Source organism: Prionailurus bengalensis, chromosome D3 (genome assembly GCF_016509475.1).
Source record: "Prionailurus bengalensis isolate Pbe53 chromosome D3, Fcat_Pben_1.1_paternal_pri, whole genome shotgun sequence".
NCBI classification, from domain to species: Eukaryota; Metazoa; Chordata; class Mammalia; order Carnivora; family Felidae; genus Prionailurus; species Prionailurus bengalensis.
Genome location: NC_057356.1, coordinates 56308580 through 56328160, shown reverse-complemented (window position 1 = coordinate 56328160; position 19581 = coordinate 56308580). Strand labels below are relative to the sequence as shown.

Below are 19581 nucleotides of genomic sequence, written 5' to 3'. Positions count from 1 at the left end.
CCAATCAGCGAGCAGAATTCTTACAAAGCTCCATCAATCTGGCGGTTTAACATCACAGACTGCAGCTTAATCTAGAGGATTCCATCTTTCCTGCACACACACCAGGGCAAGCGCAAACATTTTTCTCGCCATCCTCCCGTTCTCTGCCTTTAGGCACAGCCTACCCAATGGTTCCTTTAAAATCTAAAGGAAAGGAGAAAAGGAAGTGCTACAGCGTGTCTCTCTTTGGAGAAAGGGAAGAAATTGCTTGCGTTTTTACCAGTGTGGAAGGAAGGCGATGGAAGGAGACCCCTCGCAGGCAGCAAACCTATTCACAAAATGCTCTCCATCTGCAATCATGAAGCCTCAATGCACGGCTAACATGACACATGGAAACAGCAAATGATCACAAGCGCCCTCGTGAACGCACGTCTGCAGCCCGGTCCGGGCGCAGTGTCCGCTCCATTATATAACGGGCCGGATTTCCGCGCGCCCCCGCCGAGCTCCCCCGCCCGGCGCCGCTCCCGGTGCCAGCCCCATTACCTGTAGGAACGCTCCCCGCGCACTGTGTGCTTCCGGAAAGGAATGATGGTCCCGTTATCCTGGATGATGTCGTTGTTGTTCTCGCCATTTGGGGACAGGGTTTGGGTCGGACCAGGCATTGGCGCACTCCCGAGGTAGGGAACAAACCGCGGCGGGCTGGCTGGTGAGGAAGGTGGCTGCGTCGCGTCTTCCCGCTCGCCTGCTCCTCGCGCAGACCTTGCCTGCCGCCTGCTCGCTGGCTCCCTTCTCCCCGCTCGGCTCCCGCCCCGCCCTCCTGCGTCCCGCCCTCCCGGCTGCTGACGTCAAAGCGCCGGCAGCAGCACCGGGTCACGTGGCCGGGCCTGTCACCATAGCAACCCGCTAACTCATCACCTCTCCTCAATTCGCACTGGGCCGAGGCGTGACCATGCCAGCAGCTCCAGGCAGGCACCGGGGCAGGCCTACATCTGGCACGTAAAACCCCAGGCCACCCCCAGCCCCCCTCGCAGACTCGCCTCGTCTGAAAACCAGCTCTTCCTCTAACCATTTCCTTTCCGACCCGTGCTCCAACTGCAGCTGTGTACACAAAAGAACGATTCAGGCAGAGGGGTGTGGGAGACCCTTTAACTCCTTCAATACCAAGTTCTTACAGCATTCAAATTAAGCCCGGTCTGGTTTCAAAAAATATATAGAAAGATATGGTGGCCTGCTTCTAGAAAACGTTCACCTTATCGGCTTCCTCCCCCATTCTCTCAACAGCAGCAACCTCCTTCCCAAAAGAAGCCCCAAAGCTGAAAACCTAAAAGAAAACTGCTTTTCCTTCCAATCAATGTAGCCTTTCCTTTAGTAATGTGAAGATTAAAGATTGCAAATTAAGAGATTATCTGCACAAAAGAATTCTCAAAGAGGGCTTAAAAAAATAGCTACCCTTTTGGCACAGGGTAACCCAAGAGCCCCCAATTCCAATTCTTCAACTGCCTCTAGATACCGATAATTAACTCATTTATTTTATTTTCGTTTGTATTAAACAAGTCAACACTCAACTTAAGTATTTGAAAGCTCCCCACATTCTAGCTGTTCTGTATCATTGCCACGCAATTTTCAAATACATTGGCTATGAGACAAGTGCGATTATCATCACCCCTATTTTAAAATGAGTCAACTATTGTATGGAAACCAATTTGACAATAAATTTCATATATTAAAAAAAATGAGTAAACTAGTGAGATTAAAGTAACTTGCTCAAGGTCACAGAGCTAGGAAGTGGTGAACTGGAACATCAAAATGACGTGCTTTTTATCAATGTGATTGGACAGTACTGATCTATATTTAATGTGAGCTCATAAATATAGATCAAGGTAAGTAAGAATCAAGTACTTTATGTACATTCGCAACATGACCACTGTGAACAGACCTGTGAGCCGAATTGCTAGTACTAGGCAAAGTCGATGGATTAGATTATAAACTCTCAACAGACCCCAGATGCATCCATTGCTTTCCTTCAGAGAAGAGACTTTAAAAGGATCTCTGCTCATCAAAAGTGGTCTCTGACCTTTTGTGGGTGTGAAGGGAAGAACCGGGGTATAAAAGACAGCATAAATGTATGTAGCAGAAAGTACGAGGCTATATGGCTCATCCGTTCACATCATTGTATGGTTTATCAGCTTTATCATTTTGTGGTACAGACATTTAAAAAAAAAACCCACAACTTTGTCATTCCTGACAATTCTCCAGTGTATCTCCGTGGTAATAAGTTATTTCTGGCACCAAGCTTCTAGAATTAGAAGCAAAAAGTTCGCAACCCAGATGGTAATGATAATCTCAAACAGGGTTTTTTGTTGTTTTTTTTTTTGTTTTTTGTTTTCTATTTTATATTCTTCTTTGGGGCCATATTTTAGAAGTTTTTGTTTTCTGCTTTTCCAGTGAACTCCAGTGAATCTCATCACATGAGATTTTTTCCCCCTCGTACAGTAAGGATCTACTTCTGACCTAAGACTTGCAAGGTACACAGATAAACATATCTAAGTACAAGAGATATACAGGAAGCCTCACACTGCACACTGAGCTAATGAGGCCTGTGAGTGTGTGCAGTCCTTGCTACAAATATCCACAGTTCCTCTTACTATTTCTGTTACTGGCCCCGCAGTTGTCAATTTCCTTACTAATTTGTTCCCTTTCCCCAAAGCTTCCCCTTTCTTTGGGGATAGTCTGAAGGTGAAAAGCACAGTCTACAAATCAAGTATTTAATGTTTTTAGAGTACATCCTCTCATTTTGGGTTCTTTAGTACAGCTTTCTTCTCCACGATCCCATATTTAAGCAATAATTGGTGTTATCATGGGGACTAAATTTGTCAGAATTTGAATGTATAGCTCATTGACTATCCCATCTTATTTTGTGGAAATTATAGTCCCACTGTTTCTATGCTGCTTATGAAGGAGAGGACTATGGCCAAGAATTTGGGTTGATGGGCTAAAAGGGAGGGGTGGTGGGTCAGGTGAAGGAGGTATCTAAGAATCCTTGTAAATCTTCTTCTAAGACTGCTGTGAGCCATGATACTATAAAGGGACCCAGAGAGCTCCAGAGACCTGTGATTACCCTCGGAGACACTGGGGTAACCGGGGTAATAATTTGAAAATACTAAACAGATGTGTTTTCATTCCTTTCCCCATAAATCAAGTAGCCTGGCAGCCATTCTCCCATTCAGCCCTAGGGAAAAGGAGAGGGCAAATTCCACTTTGGGAAGGTGGTTGTAGGATACAGGGGAAGTGCCAAAAAGGCAGGGAGGGGGAGGAAAGAGTCTACCCCTTCCAAACCTGACTGAGTATAAGGAGATGAAAGGAGGAAAAATCAGGTCCCCTAAGGGAGATGTTACAGAGGTCTGGCTTTGTTCTCAGCCTCTGGGACTTACCTTGACCTCCTTTCCCATTTGAGACTCTGAGAAATAACCACCTCAACGAGCGTCTCCCCAACACTTCCCTCCCTAAGCAAGGTACAGTCCCAGCACAATCAAGACTAAAATCAATGGCTTGGTATGGTTAGGCAGAAGGGCCAGGGGGAAGGAAGGACATCTAAAAAACTGAACAACCACCCAAGAGACGGAGTTATTCAAAGATAGTCTAAACTCCAATAGGTTAGAATTCTGTGGATTGACAAGTTTAAAACCATTTGTTTTCCCACCTCTCATCAGGGTAAGGACTACCACATAGATCAATTATAGAAAAAAATAACTATGCAAAAGCATCTATGAATATCTGAGTGTGGATTAAGGTTTTATCTTATGTACCCAGGTGTTTCTAAAATAAAATATATGCAGACCATTGTCTTTCATTTCCAACTGCCCCACGGAGAAACGGCTCCTTCATCAAGCATCAGGATTAAAACTGGGCCTCTGGAGCCAGTCAGATCTGGGTTCCTTGCTTGGTTTCATTACCTGCTGGCTATGTGACCGGAACAAGTTACTTTGCATCTTTAAGATTTAGGCTCCTCACTTTCCTCACCTAGAAAGTAGGTGTAATAATACTGCTTTCATATGGTTGCTGTGAAGATGAAGTTACAGAATATATTTAAGGCAGTTAACACAGTGTCTGGCATATGACAAAGGCTCTTTAGTGGTAAATGTTCTATATAAGGCGGCGCCAGGGTGGCTAAGTCCGTTAAGTGTCCAACTTCGGCTCAGGTCATGATCTTCTGGTTTGTGAGCTCAAGCTCCGCAAGGGGCTCTGTGCTGACAGCTCAGAGCCGGGAGCCTGCTTCATGTTGTTTGTCTGTCTGTCTCTCTCTCCCCCCTCCTCTGCTCGTGATCTGTTGCTCTCTCAAAAATAAACATTAAAAAATAAATAAAATAATAGGTAAGGCATATTCTTGTGTATGAGAAGCTGGTACAATAGGGAAGGTCCTAGGCTTGTCCTTGAGGAACTCACAAGGTTGTAGTGAGCAAGATAAAAGTACCAGCAATTATGATACAACATAATGCTGTAATAATGGTACCATACAGGGTGACATAGACCCATCAAAGATGAGCACCTAATTTAGAATGGAAATTAGGAAGGAGGTCTGAAAAGTTCCCCCAAGGAACTATCTCCTAAGCCTTGGATGAGTAATAATTATAACCTTTTTTGTTCACTTCCTACGTGCAAGATAGAATGTGAGATCCATTAGGGTAGGAGCTCCAACTCTTTTGTTCACTGCTATCTCTGGATCTCCTAGAATGGAGCCTGGCAGGTAGTAGGCACTAAATGAATACCTAATTCATTCAGTTATTCAATATCTGATTTGATTCTCCCAAAAACCCTAATGACAAAATTTAGGCAAAAAGAGGAAAAGCCACTTGTCCAGTATTGGGTCTCAGGGTTTCCTGGCCCCAAAGTTCATATGCTTATCCATTAGGCTGTATCACATTTAAAACAGAATGGTAGTATAGTGAGAAGATAAAGGATTTCTCAGGCAGATATACTTAGGTACAGAAGTAGGAAAGGGAGTGAAGTCTCTGGGAAACAGCAATCTGTTTAGTATGGACCAAGAGCAGAGTACACAGCACCAAAAGATAGGGCAAGGACCAGGTACAGAAAGGTGCCATGGCCCAGTGAAGGAGCTTGAACTTAATTCTGAAGGTGTTTTAGAAGCATGAAGTGTTGTAGGGAAAGAAATTAATGGTGCAGTTTGCAGATCGCAAAGGTCTGATGCTGGTTGTAGTGTACAGAATATTGGAGAAGGCTAACATGAGTCAGCAATAAAGGCCTCAACTAAATCAGTGGCCAAGGGGCTGTGGAAGCAAGCACAGATCTGTGATCTTCAGAGGGTGTTATTGTTAGGATTTTCTGACTAAATGGGTGTGGGCACCATCGTTGATGGAGGTTAAGGGTAGTTAGTGAAGGAGAAAGACATTTTAAATGAATTTCAAGTTTATGGCTTGGTTGACCAAATAGATAATGGGATCATTTATCAAACTAGGAAATACAGATGGAATCACCCTTCTGGAAGAAAGGCTGTCAAAAGTTTGTATAGAGAGAAGTACCTCTAGGACACCCAAGTGATAAGAACGAGTGGTTACTGGGTTTCACACAGAGTGGGTGTTCATTTAATATTTGTTGAATAAAGGAATATATGGGTCCTTGAATTTATTTGGTATGTTTGACTTGGATATACATAGGATTTGGAGGAAATATCTCATAGGTGAGAACTGAAGCTGTGGGTGTTGGTGCCCATAGAGCGAAAGAGAAGGCTTGGCGTAGAACTCTTTAAAAGCCCAAGAATAAAAGAGAAGCCTGTGAAGAAAAACAGGGGGATTGGGGCGCCTGGGTGGCGCAGTCGGTTGGGCGTCCGACTTCAGCCAGGTCACGATCTTGCGGTCCGTGAGTTCGAGCCCCGCGTCGGGCTCTGGGCTGATGGCTCAGAGCCTGGAGCTGTTTCCGATCCTGTGTCTCCCTCTCTCTCTGCCCCTCCCCCGTTCATGCTCTGTCTCTCTCTGTCCCAAAAATAAATAAACGTTGAAAAAAAAATCTAAAAAAAAATAATTAAAAAAAAAAAAAAAGAAAGACAGGGGGATTTTGCTTGGTGTGGCTAATCAAAGAGGGAGTGGTTTCACTGTGCCCAGAAGAGAAATGAATTTCAAAAAGAAATCTCTCAAGACAAATGTCACAAAGTTTGAATCACATAAGGGCAGAGAAGGGTTTACTGGATTTGAGGTGTTCTCAAAGGTAGTTTTAAGAAGTTGGATTTCAGATCAGACCCATTAATGATAACTGAAGAAAATAAAGAAGTAATCAAATATGGAGAACCATAATTCTCTGCAAAGTCACTAATATTCTGACTAAACCAAGATATTCAAGGAAGGAGGAAATATTAAATCAAGGTTCATACATAGTACTGGAAACTAACTGGAATCAACAAGTATTTGCACTAAAAAATTTCCAGCAATATTGGAGGGGCTAATATGTTAATTAATACGCACCTGTTAGGCACCAGATGAACTGACCCTTCCTGTGAGCCCCCATTCTAGTGGGGTCATGACCCACATCCCAACAGAATGATAAGACATATTTAAAATGCATGTTTGGAGAACAGCATTACTAAGTCAGACCCAGAGGACACAGAGCCATGAGAGTAACAAGCAAAAAAAGGAAACCATCAGATGTCTCAAACACAGGCCTACTCAAGGAAGATCAAACTGGGTACCACCACAGATTTTAATTTTTAGAGTTCCTAGCCTATAGCACAATCGCATTTCTCTGGAGACTTCAGCCAGCAAGCACTGCCAAAAATCCTGGTCTACTTTTCTAACATGTGAAGTTCATCTAGGACAGGGATTTTGCATTATCTTGGATTTGAGAAATCAAAAGACCATACAGAGAAGATCTGAAATCATTAGCCAGGAATGGATATTAATCCTGATTCCATCCCAGAAGCCCTTACTCATCACAAATGCCTTTTCCAGGTGAAAACATGTTCACTGAAGCTGATAATCGCTGCTGTCAAAGGCATTCACAGCTGTCACACCACTTTAGATGGGGGGCTTCCTTAGATTGTTATCACCTCCGGATGTAGACAGAAGATTCCACTTAGCAGTCACATTGCTGCCCTGGGACAAGTAATTTCTCCCATGTGTATGTCCTAGGACATTTTCCAGTAGAGAATGGCAGGGACAAGTTATCAATCAATGGCTTAAAAATATGCTCCACATCTAATAGCAGTGGAATATACAATTGGCCAGCCAGTGATGCTGGTCCTGAAATTGCATTGGTGGCATAGAAATGTATTTGGGATTGGTTCTTGCTCACTACTTTTAATCCCAAGGCATCAAAGATTTTTATTAGTTCTTTCTTTAGATCTGATGAGAGTTTTATGATATGACGCCTCCTGATTTTAGTAATAGCCTTTTACTTAAAATTGGTGCATAAGGTTTTCCCCCTACATGAAGCTCCCTTTAAAGCCAACTTAAAAGGTGTGCTCATTCGTGATGGACTTTTGAGATTATTTGTCCTTGGAGATTACTTATCAGCCATATTTATAGCTACACTGATATATTCATTTAGAATTTTGCAAGCCTCCTATCTGCTGGTAAAATAGCAAGGTTTCCATAATGTCAAAAGGTAGAACATCGCCACTGCCTAAGATGTCTTGTGTGTTGGAATTTTCTGATTTGCGATTCCTTGGATTTTCTCAAGCTTTGGACTTAACTTTGTGGAATAATTCATAGAACATGATGGGAATGCAATTTAAAAACACTCAGCACTATGATTTCTGTAATCTTTCAATCAAATCTGTGCAATGTGAGGTTTCAGTCTATTAAATAAAAATGTGCTTTTGAATTATACCAGCTGGCTAAATTTAAGAGCCTTAAGTATGTTTTCCATAAAAATACAATGTTATAAATGTTATAATTGAAAAATGTATTAAGTATCCCAGAAATATAGAAAATAAAGTAACCATGCCTGGGGAAACAGGTAAAGCTTTGACCAAGGCAGTGATCAGGGCTCATTCATTCAACAAATACTTATAGAGCACCTACCATGCGCCAGGAACAATTATAGGTTTTGGAAATACAGAAATTAACAAAACCAGACGAAATTCCCTGACCTCATGCAATTTTCACTTGAGTGAGTGCGTATGTTACGGGGTTGAGGGGATAGTCAGAAGAGAGGAGTTCAGAAAGGTAACAGAAGGACCAGAATGTACAGGGCTTTGAATGGCCATTGTAAAGACTTCCACTTAAAACTAAAGTTAGAAGCTACTTATTTGTAGCAGCGTTAGCAGCGTCTGCTGGCACAGATGTGGAATGCTAACAATGGCAATGATTAGCGATAGCAATGCCTAACATTTACTGAATATTTAACGGGCCAAGTGCTAGCCTTTAATTGAACAGGTACTTTAATCCTCAAAAGCTTATGAGGAAGGAGCGACTTTAAATCTCACTCGTTAGAGGAGGTAACTAGTTAAAAATAACTTAGCCTGATCACCAGCCAGGAAGTGGCAAAGCTGGGCAGGAATGTACCTGCCAGGTGTCAAAGTAGTCATTCTTATTCACTAACAACAGCCTGCCTTCCACTGGAGTCTGATAAAACCTGGGGGGTAAGAATGCAGAATCTAAGGTTGGAGAGTAGCAGGGATGAGACAGCAGAAGAACACAGAGGCAAGAGAATGTAGATTGCTGCCCTGAAGGCAATTAATTTGGTCAAGGGGGCAAAGAAGTAAAGCCAGAAAAAGGCTGAAGGCAGGGACAGCCAGGAGGGGAGGGTAAACTCTACAGAACAGCACTATCCATGGGAAGAGGTTGGAAGAAGTGGAAGGATAGGAGCTGAAAATTATGGTTAAGGAAAAGGTGGGGCAGGGTGTAGTAGGGAGATATACCAGGATTTGGGGTTAGCGATATACATGATTAATAGAGACAAAGTATTTTCTTACCCTTTATTGATAGTAATTAACTTTTTCCCCCTGAGTAAACCTCAACTATCAATGTCCATTTCTTTGCTATCTTCTGGAGGGGAAAAGACAACCACAGGCACTGTTTTTTGGTACTTGTTTCTGAAGTTAAAATCTGCTTTCATTTTCACTATGCCAAGATCGTTATAATTCAACCATCCAGCTGTAGACATGACTATTTGAGTGCTCTCATGGAAATGTGTCTGAGCCCAAATTCATGAAATTCCTTTATTTCCTTCCCCTATTTTATTTCCATGTTTACATAAAGCACATCTTGTTGAATTGAGGGGACAAAAGGCATCTCGGGCTCAACTGTGTGGCAAGAGAAATGATGAGCCTATAGGTACAATTAATAAATAATCTTCCAGAAGTCCTCAGAAGCTTTCAAGAGAGGATTTCCCTAGGGCTCCCAAAAGTCAACTAACCGATTTGGCTTTATTTCTGACCTTGATATTAAGAAGTTCAGGGGCGCCTGGGTGGCTCAGTTGGTTGAGTGTCCAACTTTGGCTCAGGGCGTGATCTCACGCTCCGTGGGTTCGAGCCCCATGCCGGGCTCTGTGCTGACAGCTCAGAGCCCGGAGCCTGCTTCGGATTCTGTGTCTCCTTCTCTCTCCGCCCCTCCCCACTTGTGCTCTGTCTCTCAAAAATAAATAAATGTAAAAAAAAAAATTTTTAAAAAAGCTCAAACTGAGTCAAGAGACTCATTAATATAATTGTGAAGCCAGGAGGCAGGGTAACTGTGCAGTGAAGAGACAATAGTTCTAACAGGCACCAGTGGCCTTCAAAATTTCAGAGGCACCCAGAACTTGGGCTACCAGCAGCAACCAGGGACACTGGGAGGGTGGGGCTTCGCTGTCAAGTACGATGTTCATGACAGCCAAGCTGTGGCTCATGGATGTCTCCTCTACAGCTTGTCAAGGGAACATGAGGCCAGCAGCTGGGAAGCAGTGTGAGTAATGGAAGAGAAATTCCCCAATTTCTGACCTCATCTGAATAAAATTTTTAAGAAGAAAATTGAAGAAGCTTAGTTCATTAAAAAAAAAAAAAGAATGCAACTGGAAGTCATGAAGACTAAGTTTCTATCAGAAGTGTTCTAATTAGAGCTTGTACTGTGCTTAATCAAGAGCTCATAAAGCCAAGTACCTTCATGTCCTCAATTTGCATTCACTGAACATCTACAGAACATGAACATGAAGGGTCCAACTACATAGCAAAGCACATGAAAACAAAGAGTCACCTTCAGCTAGCTTCCACTTAATTTCTAAATGAAGTTATCGGATTCTTAGGAAATATGAAAGGATCTTAGTCTCAACACCATATGGAAAGCCACAATGAGTTAAAAATCAGCTGATACAACTCCAATCAATTCTTCAGATTAGATCTCCTCCACAGCTTGCCTCTCATACTTTCCCCCAAGCCCCTAAATTCCAGTCTTCAGGGAAGATCCTATCAGCCTTTAAGAATGCAATGGGATCATTATAAACAAGAAGCAATGGCATGTCTAGTGAATTTTTATTATTTTTTGTCTTTCCATCCTTGTGGGAACAATTCCTTCAAACCTTGTGATTCTAGCTGAGTTTGACAATTACAATATTTCATCTTCCTGGCCCTGAGGATTGGTTCAGAGTTAGGCCTATGATCAAGCTATTTAGAATATTTCTCTAGCTTTGGGGCGCCTGGGTGGCACAGTCGGTTAAGCGTCCGACTTCAGCCAGGTCACGATCTCGCGGTCCGTGAGTTCAAGCCCCGCGTCGGGCTCTGGGCTGATGGCTCAGAGCCTGGAGCCTGTTTCTGATTCTGTGTCTCCCTCTCTTTCTGGCCCTCCCCCGTTCATGCTCTGTCTCTCTCTGTCCCAAAAATAAATAAACGTTGAAAAAAAAAAAAAAGAATATTTCTCTAGCTTTAAAAAAAACTAAAGCTGCAGTGTGTGTGTGTGTGTGTGTGTGTGCGCGCACACACATGTGCACCATTGTACTTGGGGAAGGGCAGAGATAATAGCCTCCTTATTGAAGATAGCACTCTAGAATTGAGAAAACATGGTATAAATTGTTCGACAAGAAATAAAAAGCATCCAAATCAGAAAAAAGTAAAACTGTCACCATTTGCCTGTGACATGATATTACATATGAAAAATCCCAAGGACTCCATGAAAAACCTGTTAGAATAAATGAATTCAGTGAAGTTTCAGGGTACAAAAATCAGCGTACAGAAATCTGTTGCATTTCTAGATACTTATCAACTATCAGAGAAATTAAGAAAGCAATCTCATTTATAATGAGATCAAAAAGAATACAATACCTAGGTATAAACTTAACCAAGTAGGTGAAAGACCTGTACCTTGAAAACCGTAAGAGACTGATGAAAAAATTGAAGACACAAATAGATATTCTATGCTCATGGATAATATTGTTAAAATGTTCACACTATCCAAAGCAATCTATAGATGCAATGCAATCCCTATAAAAGTTCCAATGGCATTTTTTCAGACAAATAAAAACAGACAATTCTAACTTTTGTAGGGAACTACAAAAGATCCAGAATAGACAAAGCAATCTCAAGGACAAAGCTGGAGGCATCACACTTCCTGAAGTCAAACTGGAATACAAAACAGTAGTAATCAGAACAGTATGGTACTGGCACAAAAACAGACACATAGATCAGTGGAACAGAATAGAGAGCCCAGAAGTAAACCAATACATAGGATTAATTTATGACAAAGGAGGCAAGAATATATAATGGGGAAAGAACAGTATCTTCAATAAATGGTGCTGGGAAAACTGGACAGCAACATATGTTAGAACGAAACTGGACCCCTACATCATACAGAAAAATGCCTAATAGATTACAGACTTAAACAGAAGACCTAAAACCTTAAAACCCCTGGAAGAAAACATAGGGGTAAAGTTACTTGGTATCAGTCCTGGAAATTATTTGTTGGATTTGACACCAAAGCAAAGTCAACAAAAGCAAAAATAAACAACTATATCAAACTAAAAACCTCTTGTATAACAAAGGAAACCATCAACAAAATGAAAAGGCAACCCATAAATTAGAAAATATTTGCAAGTCATATTTGACAAGGGGTTAATATCCAAAATACATAAAGAACTCCTACAACTAAATAGCAAAAAAAAATCTGATTTAAAAAATGGAGGGAACTCAACACATTTTCCAAAGATGATATACAAATGGCCAACAGGTACTTGTAAAAGTGCTCAACGTCACTAATTATGAAGGACATGCAAATCAAAACTACAATGAAGTGTCACCTCACACCTATTAGAATGACTAGTATCAAAAAGACAAATAAATGTTGGCGAGGATGTGGAACAAAAGGAATCCTCGTCCATTGTTGGTGAGAATGTAAATTGGTACAGCCACTCAGGAAAGTAGTATGGAGTTTCCTCGAAATGTGAAAAATATGATCCAGAAATTCTACTTCTGGGTTGTTAATGGGAAGAAAATGAAAAAATATCTGCACCCCCACATTCATAACAGCATTGTTTATAATGGCTAAGACATAGAAGCAACCTACACGTATAAGGACACATGAATGGATAGAGAAAACATGGTAAAATTCCCCCCATATTGTAATAGTATTCCGCCATAAAAAACAAAGATCTCTTGCCATTTGGGATGACATGGATAGACCCTGAGGTCATTATGCAAAGTGAAATAAGTCATACAGAGGAATACCAAATGGAATCTAAACCAGCCAGCCAACCAAACAACCCCTTAAGTCAGAGACACAGAGAACAGATTGGTGGTTACTAGAGGTGAGGGGTGAGAGTTAGGTGAATGGGTGAAGGGAGCCCAAAGGTACAAACTTCCAGTTATAAAGTAAGTAAGTCCTGAGAATATAATGTACAACATGGTGACAATAGTAATACTGTACATTTCAAAGTTGAGGGAGTAGACCTTAAAAGTTCTCATTTTCACAAACAAAAAAACCCATTTGTAACTATGTGTGGTGATGGATATGAACGAGATTTCTTGTGATCATTTCCAATATATACAGATATCGAATCATTATGTTGTACACACAAAACCAATACAATGTTATATGTCAATTATATCTCAATTTAAAAAAGAAAATATAGTATACATTGTATAGTTACTATTTTTGCAAGGAGTAGATGTTGAAAGAGGTCATAGTTAAGATTAATGGACCACTCAAATTTGAATCTAGATGCTGGTCCTTCAAAATTGAGTAATCTTGACAAATTACTTTCCCTAGTTTCAGCTTCCTCATCCATCAAATGGGGCATACGAAGATTTACAAAGTAACACTTTGAGATATAAAGCTAGGTTCTTGCTTTATCTGCTGAGGTCACCATTTTTTTAGGCTTTTCCCTTCAGAGGTTTGATCTATTTCTCCTCTCCTCGAGTCTAGGCAGGCCCTGTGGAAGCTTTGAGGGATAGATTTTTAGCAGTATATTTTATTGGCAAAAAATTATGCCAACTAGTTCCTAGCCTTACAATGACTAGCAGATTCTGCCTTGGTCTCTTGGAAACCAGCTGCCCTGTAAGAAGCTTATTTATCCTTCATCACCATGCTGTGGGAAGTATAAGCCATGTGGAGAGGCCCTGTAGGAACAGATCATGGGGAGGAAGAGAGCACGGAAAGAAAAGGAGCAATAGGGAACGGTGGTTCCAAGGCTCATGACCAAAGGTCCCAGCCACCGCAGCTAATAGTGATCCACCATGTGGATCAAAGATAAATTGTCTAGCCAAGACCTTCCTGAATCCCTGATCCACAAAACCATGAACTATAACAAAATGGTTAAGTTTAAGAGTTGGGGGATCACCTGTTACACAGGAATATAGATAACAGCAACACCCTGAGTCCCTATTGCTGCACAAAGGATCACTCCAAAATTTAGTGAGTTAAAACAGCAATCATTATCTTTTATTCTGCAGGCTGACTGGAGAATAGCACAAGTAGCAGGTTGTGACTTATGATCTCTCAAGCAGTTGTAATTAGAAGGTAGCCGACTACTGAAGACATCTTAATGGCTTTCTCAGCCTCCCAACTGATGGTTGATGTTGCCTTTTGGTTGGGACCTCAGCTGGAGCTCTTGTGGAACACCCACACACACCTCTCCACACGGCTTGGGTTCCCTCACAATATGGAGCTGGATTCCAAGCATGATCATCCCTAAAGAACAGGCAGAAGAGGATGGGATTTCAGAATCTACTCTTAGAAGCCCTAAGAGTAACTTCTATCATACTTCGCTGGTAACCCAGTTGCAAGGAGGGATACAGACTCCATCAGAACCATAAATGGGAGGATGTCAAGGCACACTGTAAGAGAAACGTGTGGTAGCCGTCTATGAAAAATAGATTCTGATACACATACACCCTTTTCGACCTCCTTACTTCCCATTTCTTCCTCACAGGGTTGTTAAAGAATTTGAGAGAAGAAAAAAAAAATCAGTGCTCAAGTACTGAGTTTCAAAATAGACTTTAAAGGCCCTGGCATGGAAAATAACCTGAAGAAAAATTTGTGAGCCTCAGAAGTCTGATTTTCAAGTATTAAAGGCTTAAGATCCTTGAATGACTCAGAACTTAAAGTTCATGCTATAAATCACAAGACCACATGACTAGCTGGAGACTGTTGAGGTAGGAGGCTGATGAGTTACCCTGAGAAGGGATTCTGCCCTCCCTCCTATTCCCAGCCATGCCTCAAGCCAACGGGAATCTGCAAGTAGAAAGAACCTGTCCTTTGCCTTATGTCTGGAACCCTAAGGGAAGGCAAAGCCACACAGAGGTTTCTAACTCACCACAACACAGAACACGAGGGGATAGATATGACTGAATGGCTTAGCAGGATATGGATTTTTCTGCAGAAAGGCCAAATATTTTTGAGGAGAGAGGGAGAACACACCTGACCCCATGTGGTAGCCACAGAAACATTAGCAGAAAATAGACGTGGTCTGCTGACCAAGCAGGTTTTCCTGAGGGAGAGTTGCCATGAGAGCAACTCGAAAAATCAGATCTTCATTCAGGTTTCCAGAAGCACCTTATAAAAATGTGGTGTGGTGTCCACGGTCATCGCTGCCTTCCCTCACTTACTGAATATGCAGGCCAGAGGCAGAAGCAGAAATTAGGTTGGCGCCATTGGTTTGCATGATGCTCGGTGCATTCAACGAGGAAGCGTCTCCCTCACTCGGCTCCCCTCCTTCTTGAACTGTACCCATACCCAGCACTCAGTTTTGACTCCTCACAATCTCCACCTCCCATCCCCATCTCTGATTCTGTCACCGTATCTGTTCATTTCAGTGAGACCCGAGACATGGAGGCCCCTCTTTTTCTTCTACCTCACACCCTACTGCACACACCTCCTACCTCAGGCCTAGATGAGGAGACTCCCGAGAGGTTTCCTCACTTCCTTACTCTTATTTCTCAAGGCTTTTGACCTCTCACCCTAAGAGATATCTTTCATCCCTCCTTTTTCAAATGTCTTCACTGGTTTCCTATCACTTTCAGGTTAAACATTCCAGGTCTTGCTTTTGACACTGACGTGCCCTATACAATCAAACTCCCTTTAGAAACATATCCCTCACCATATACAATAAGGCTGGGATTTAATTACCTTTTACCCTGGAATGCTAGTTCTGCCTTCTGCTGTCAGCATAGGAAAAGACTTCTCTACATATAATTAGTCGAGAGAAGAGCCTGTAAATATTTGTTTTTTGTTTGTTTCTTAAGTAGGCTCCGTGCCCAGCATGGAGCACAACTCAAGACTTGAACTCATAACCCTGAGATCAAGACCTGAGTGGAGATCGAGTCAGATGCTTAACCGACTAAGCCACCCAGGCACCCCAATATTTCTATTTTGAATCCTTCACATAGGCTCTTGTAGAAATGGATTCTTCCTTCTGATCATTGTACTGGACGTGTTCAGTGGGACTGCTAGACCTCTAGGCTACCATTTGAAAATAACTTCAGCTTGCCTCAGGATCAAGCGAGGAAGAGGATAGCAACTCAGGTCAAGTGAATTATGATGTAAGTGTAACAGTATCTGAGTTGACCTCTCTTTAGAGTCCCTGTCCATCCAGGACATTCAGGACGAGGAGAGAAAGCCAGGAACATTCAGCCACCACCATCTCATCTTCACAACTGCACTGACTAGTCAGGTTACATCATGAAAGTCAGGATTTCTGTTTTCAGCAAATTAAACGATGAGCTTAAAAATTGATAGGCAATTCTTGGGGTGCCTGGGTGGCTCAGTTGGTTAAATGTCTGACTTCGGCTCAGGTCGTAATCTCACAGTCTGTGAGCCCGAGCCCTGTGTCGGGCTGTGTGCTGACAGCTTAGAGCCCAGAGCCTGCTTTGGATTCTGTGTCTCCCTCTCTCTCTGCCCCTCCCTAACTCTTTCTTTCTCTTTCTCTTTCTCTCATAAAATAAACATTAAAAAAATTATTTTTAAATCCATAGGCAATTCTTGCTTGGAAGAAATAAGGCAGCACAGTATTGCTAATTCATATGTTCAAAGTTCTGCAGAGGGTAAGTTCTAAGGATGGACGTCAAGTCCAAAATAAGTTTCTCTGGCTGTTACTTCCATTTGGACACAACCTGCTGAACAGCAGCCTCACATTGTGCACGCAAAACACTCGACTCTGGGTAAAGTAAATCATTCCACAAGTGGTCCTCCTCCCACATTCACATTACTTGAGAAGAGTTCCTGAAGTTTGGACACAGCTCTGTGGAGCCGAGCCAGCAAACTTCACAGTGGTTATGAAACAGCTGCAAATCCACACTTAGGTCATGCCTTGTACAAATACTCTATAAAGGATACATTCACATCGAGAAAGGCAATGTGGCTTTGCTAGTGCTCATCAAGGTGAGCAGCCTTTATTTCACTAAGGTGACAATAACAACCTATTGGGGGGTTGGTTCCTATTCCTATAAATCCTATTCGAGGATGTATAGTCAACTTGGATTACTTCTTTTCTTTTCTTACAATTTGTTTCATATTTTATTTTCTCCAATCCCCCTCCTCCAAATAAACAAATAATAATTTACTTCCCTCTTCTAAAATCATCACTTGAGCCATTCACAACATGGAAGCCAAGAACCCAACCACAAACCAAAACAAAAACACTGACTTTACCTGGCAAAACAGAATGCCCTCCAGCAAGGGGAAGCTGTTGCCATCCCTGAGTATCAGGGTTCCCGAAAAGATCTTTTTTGGATTCCCTTGGAATATCAGTCAGGCAATTGTGAGAACCAAGTTTTCTGTGTGATTTTGCACATAATTATCATTCTCTGCAAAATGGGAAATGGAAGCTCAGTGAACCTTTGGATTCTGTTCCAAAGATTTTGTAAATTTTACTGATCTCGAGATTGTTTCCATTTGCTAAAGAAAAGCAAGTTCTGTAGTTCTAAAAACTGAAATCGATTTGTGTAGAATGCTTTCTTCTAATTGCAGTATGAAAAAAAGTGGCATTTTCGTAGGAAAGCCTTCAGCAAATAATTCCAACAGATACTCCAGGAGCGAGGAATGATGTCAGGCTGTGAATGGGGAGGAGGACGTGGCGAGTTCAAAGTTAAGGAAGAGGTTTCAAAAGAGCGCTATTCTTCCCAGCCTCAAGTTAGGTGTTAAAAAAAACACACAAAACTTGTAGTAAACAGGATCAAGTAAATAGGATCAAGCCTGGGAAGTTGCTAAAATCCCAGCTCAAGGTAGCAGAGCAGGATTAGAAGCTCACTGAAAACTCAAATATTCAGAGCCCTGGAGCTTTGAGAGTTCCTAATGCAATAAAACCTGGGCACTTTCCCCCAGCCACAAATCAAATCATTGAAAGATACGATAGAGCCTGTATACACACTGTTAACCTGAAGCATCATTCTTTGTTGACCTGAAAGTTTTGACCGAAAAAGTGCTACTTCGGTTATTCTTTCCTGTGGTCAATGGTGTCAAATGTCATATATTTGACATTTATGATTAAATAAAAAAATATTTGACCTAATGACAAATATCACTTAATACAATGGCCACATTTTCATATCTTGGCCAGCCCATAGAAATACTACTAAGGAACACCAAGGCATCAGTAAATTAGAAAAGAAGCATACTATCTGGGTGTCACTTTGTCAGTAGCTTCAGTTTAGATTATGCGCGTCAGAGAGTCTGAAGTATCATACATCTTTGTTTTATTCTTTAAAAAAAAAAAACAAACCCATGCCGTTCAGTTATCTACCAAATCACCAAATCCTACCCATTCTACTCCAGTTGCCTCTCAATTTTTGTTTCCATAATCCTGTCATCTGAAATACAGACAAATGTGGAAAACTTCCAAGAGTCTATCAGTGCTCTCCTTTCAATCCATTTAACGCATGTGACTGTTTGCAATTCATAGAATATGCAGAACAGTTTGAAGACATACAGAATGTGTAACATTAAAAACAAAGCTCTCTCTTGCTACTGTCCCTTACCCCTAGAGTCCCATTTTAAATAGTTAATCTTTTTGAACTATTTTTGTTTTTAATTCTCCGGGGGTTACAATTGTAGCTCTAAAAATTCAGGAATGTTCTGTTCTTGATTTATCAACACAGTATTTTCTACTATGAAAGAAATCCAACACCCTTCTATTGCTTCTTGCCTGTTTCAGTTATTGGTAATCTTGTGAATTATTCCAGGGGTTACCATTATAATTTTAAGCAACATTCTTAAAATCCTATTTCTTGACTTATTCCAAGGAAGGTGACCTATTGACTCTCCATTTTAGGTCTCTTCTCAACCTTTTCTGTTTTTCATTTTCTTGGTTTTACCATTATGTCTCCTTTATCCTCTGTATTTACATTATAATCTATGACTATACTTACGGCTTCCTTGTTTTGACTATAGCTTGCTTCTAAACTTGAAGTCTAGTAGATGGCACTTATGATTGTCAGTTCTTTTCTTCAAAATCAAATGGTATCACCTTTCATAGAGAAAGAAATATCTCATTAAATCTTGCCATCAGAAGAATATTCTAACAAAACCATGAAAGTCAAATGGATTATCTTTCTGGGGGCCATTAATTATTCAAAAGCTCGCCTCATTTGAAGATTAAAGTTGAATTTTACCCTATCTATGTATTTGATCTATCTAAGAAAGTTTGTCTTTCTTAGAGATTTTAACTGTTTTTATTTCCTGACAGAAGAAACCTATACCATCATTATCTAATAAAGAATACTCAGATTTGAACTCTCAATTTATGTAGAATCTTTTTTTTGCAAGACCTTCCTCATTGAACTAATTTAGGCCAATTGCTTTGATATTATTGCTGGCATCTTGGTATTTGTTATAATTGGACTCTTCCAGTATTTAATATATAATTTTTATGCTATGTTATCCTCTATGTTTTTTCTCTCTTATTTTCCTGGACTAGATCTTCAAGTTGTTTGAGAAGCAAGAGAGGTAAAATTTTCAAGCCTTCAGGTCAGAAAAGGTCTCCTTGCTCTCATACTTTGATAGTTGGGCTGAGTACAGAATTATGGTTCCAAAATCCATTCCCTCAGTGCTTTGAAAGCCTGGTTCTATGGTCTCCCAGCCTCCAACACTATGTACCAAAGTATATGCCATTCAGGTAAATACTCGTGTTGGTAACCTTCTTATTGTCTGACTTTACACTCCAGAAACCCTAAGAGTTTCTTTATCCTGCAATCTCACC

The 19581-nt window shown here is 41.2% G+C and overlaps 1 protein-coding gene across 4 annotated transcripts in view; it reads right to left on the bottom strand.

The window, feature by feature from the left end:
• The window catches only part of MAPRE2 (microtubule associated protein RP/EB family member 2), a 159199-nt gene that overhangs the window by 98081 nt on the left and 41537 nt on the right, over positions 1-19581 (bottom strand). Inside the window, exon 2 of one of the 4 annotated variants that reach the window (XM_043558595.1) lies at positions 18752-18849. The exons of 2 other annotated variants lie outside the window; for them this stretch is intronic. Coding sequence is in view for 1 of the 2 variants with exons in the window: in XM_043558592.1 (XP_043414527.1) it covers positions 523-641 (119 nt within the window). In the remaining variant the exon portion in view is untranslated. Of the gene's footprint in view, positions 1-522; positions 819-18751; positions 18850-19581 lie in introns of those variants that run through there. One more of the 4 variants, XM_043558592.1, reaches the window with a different exon arrangement.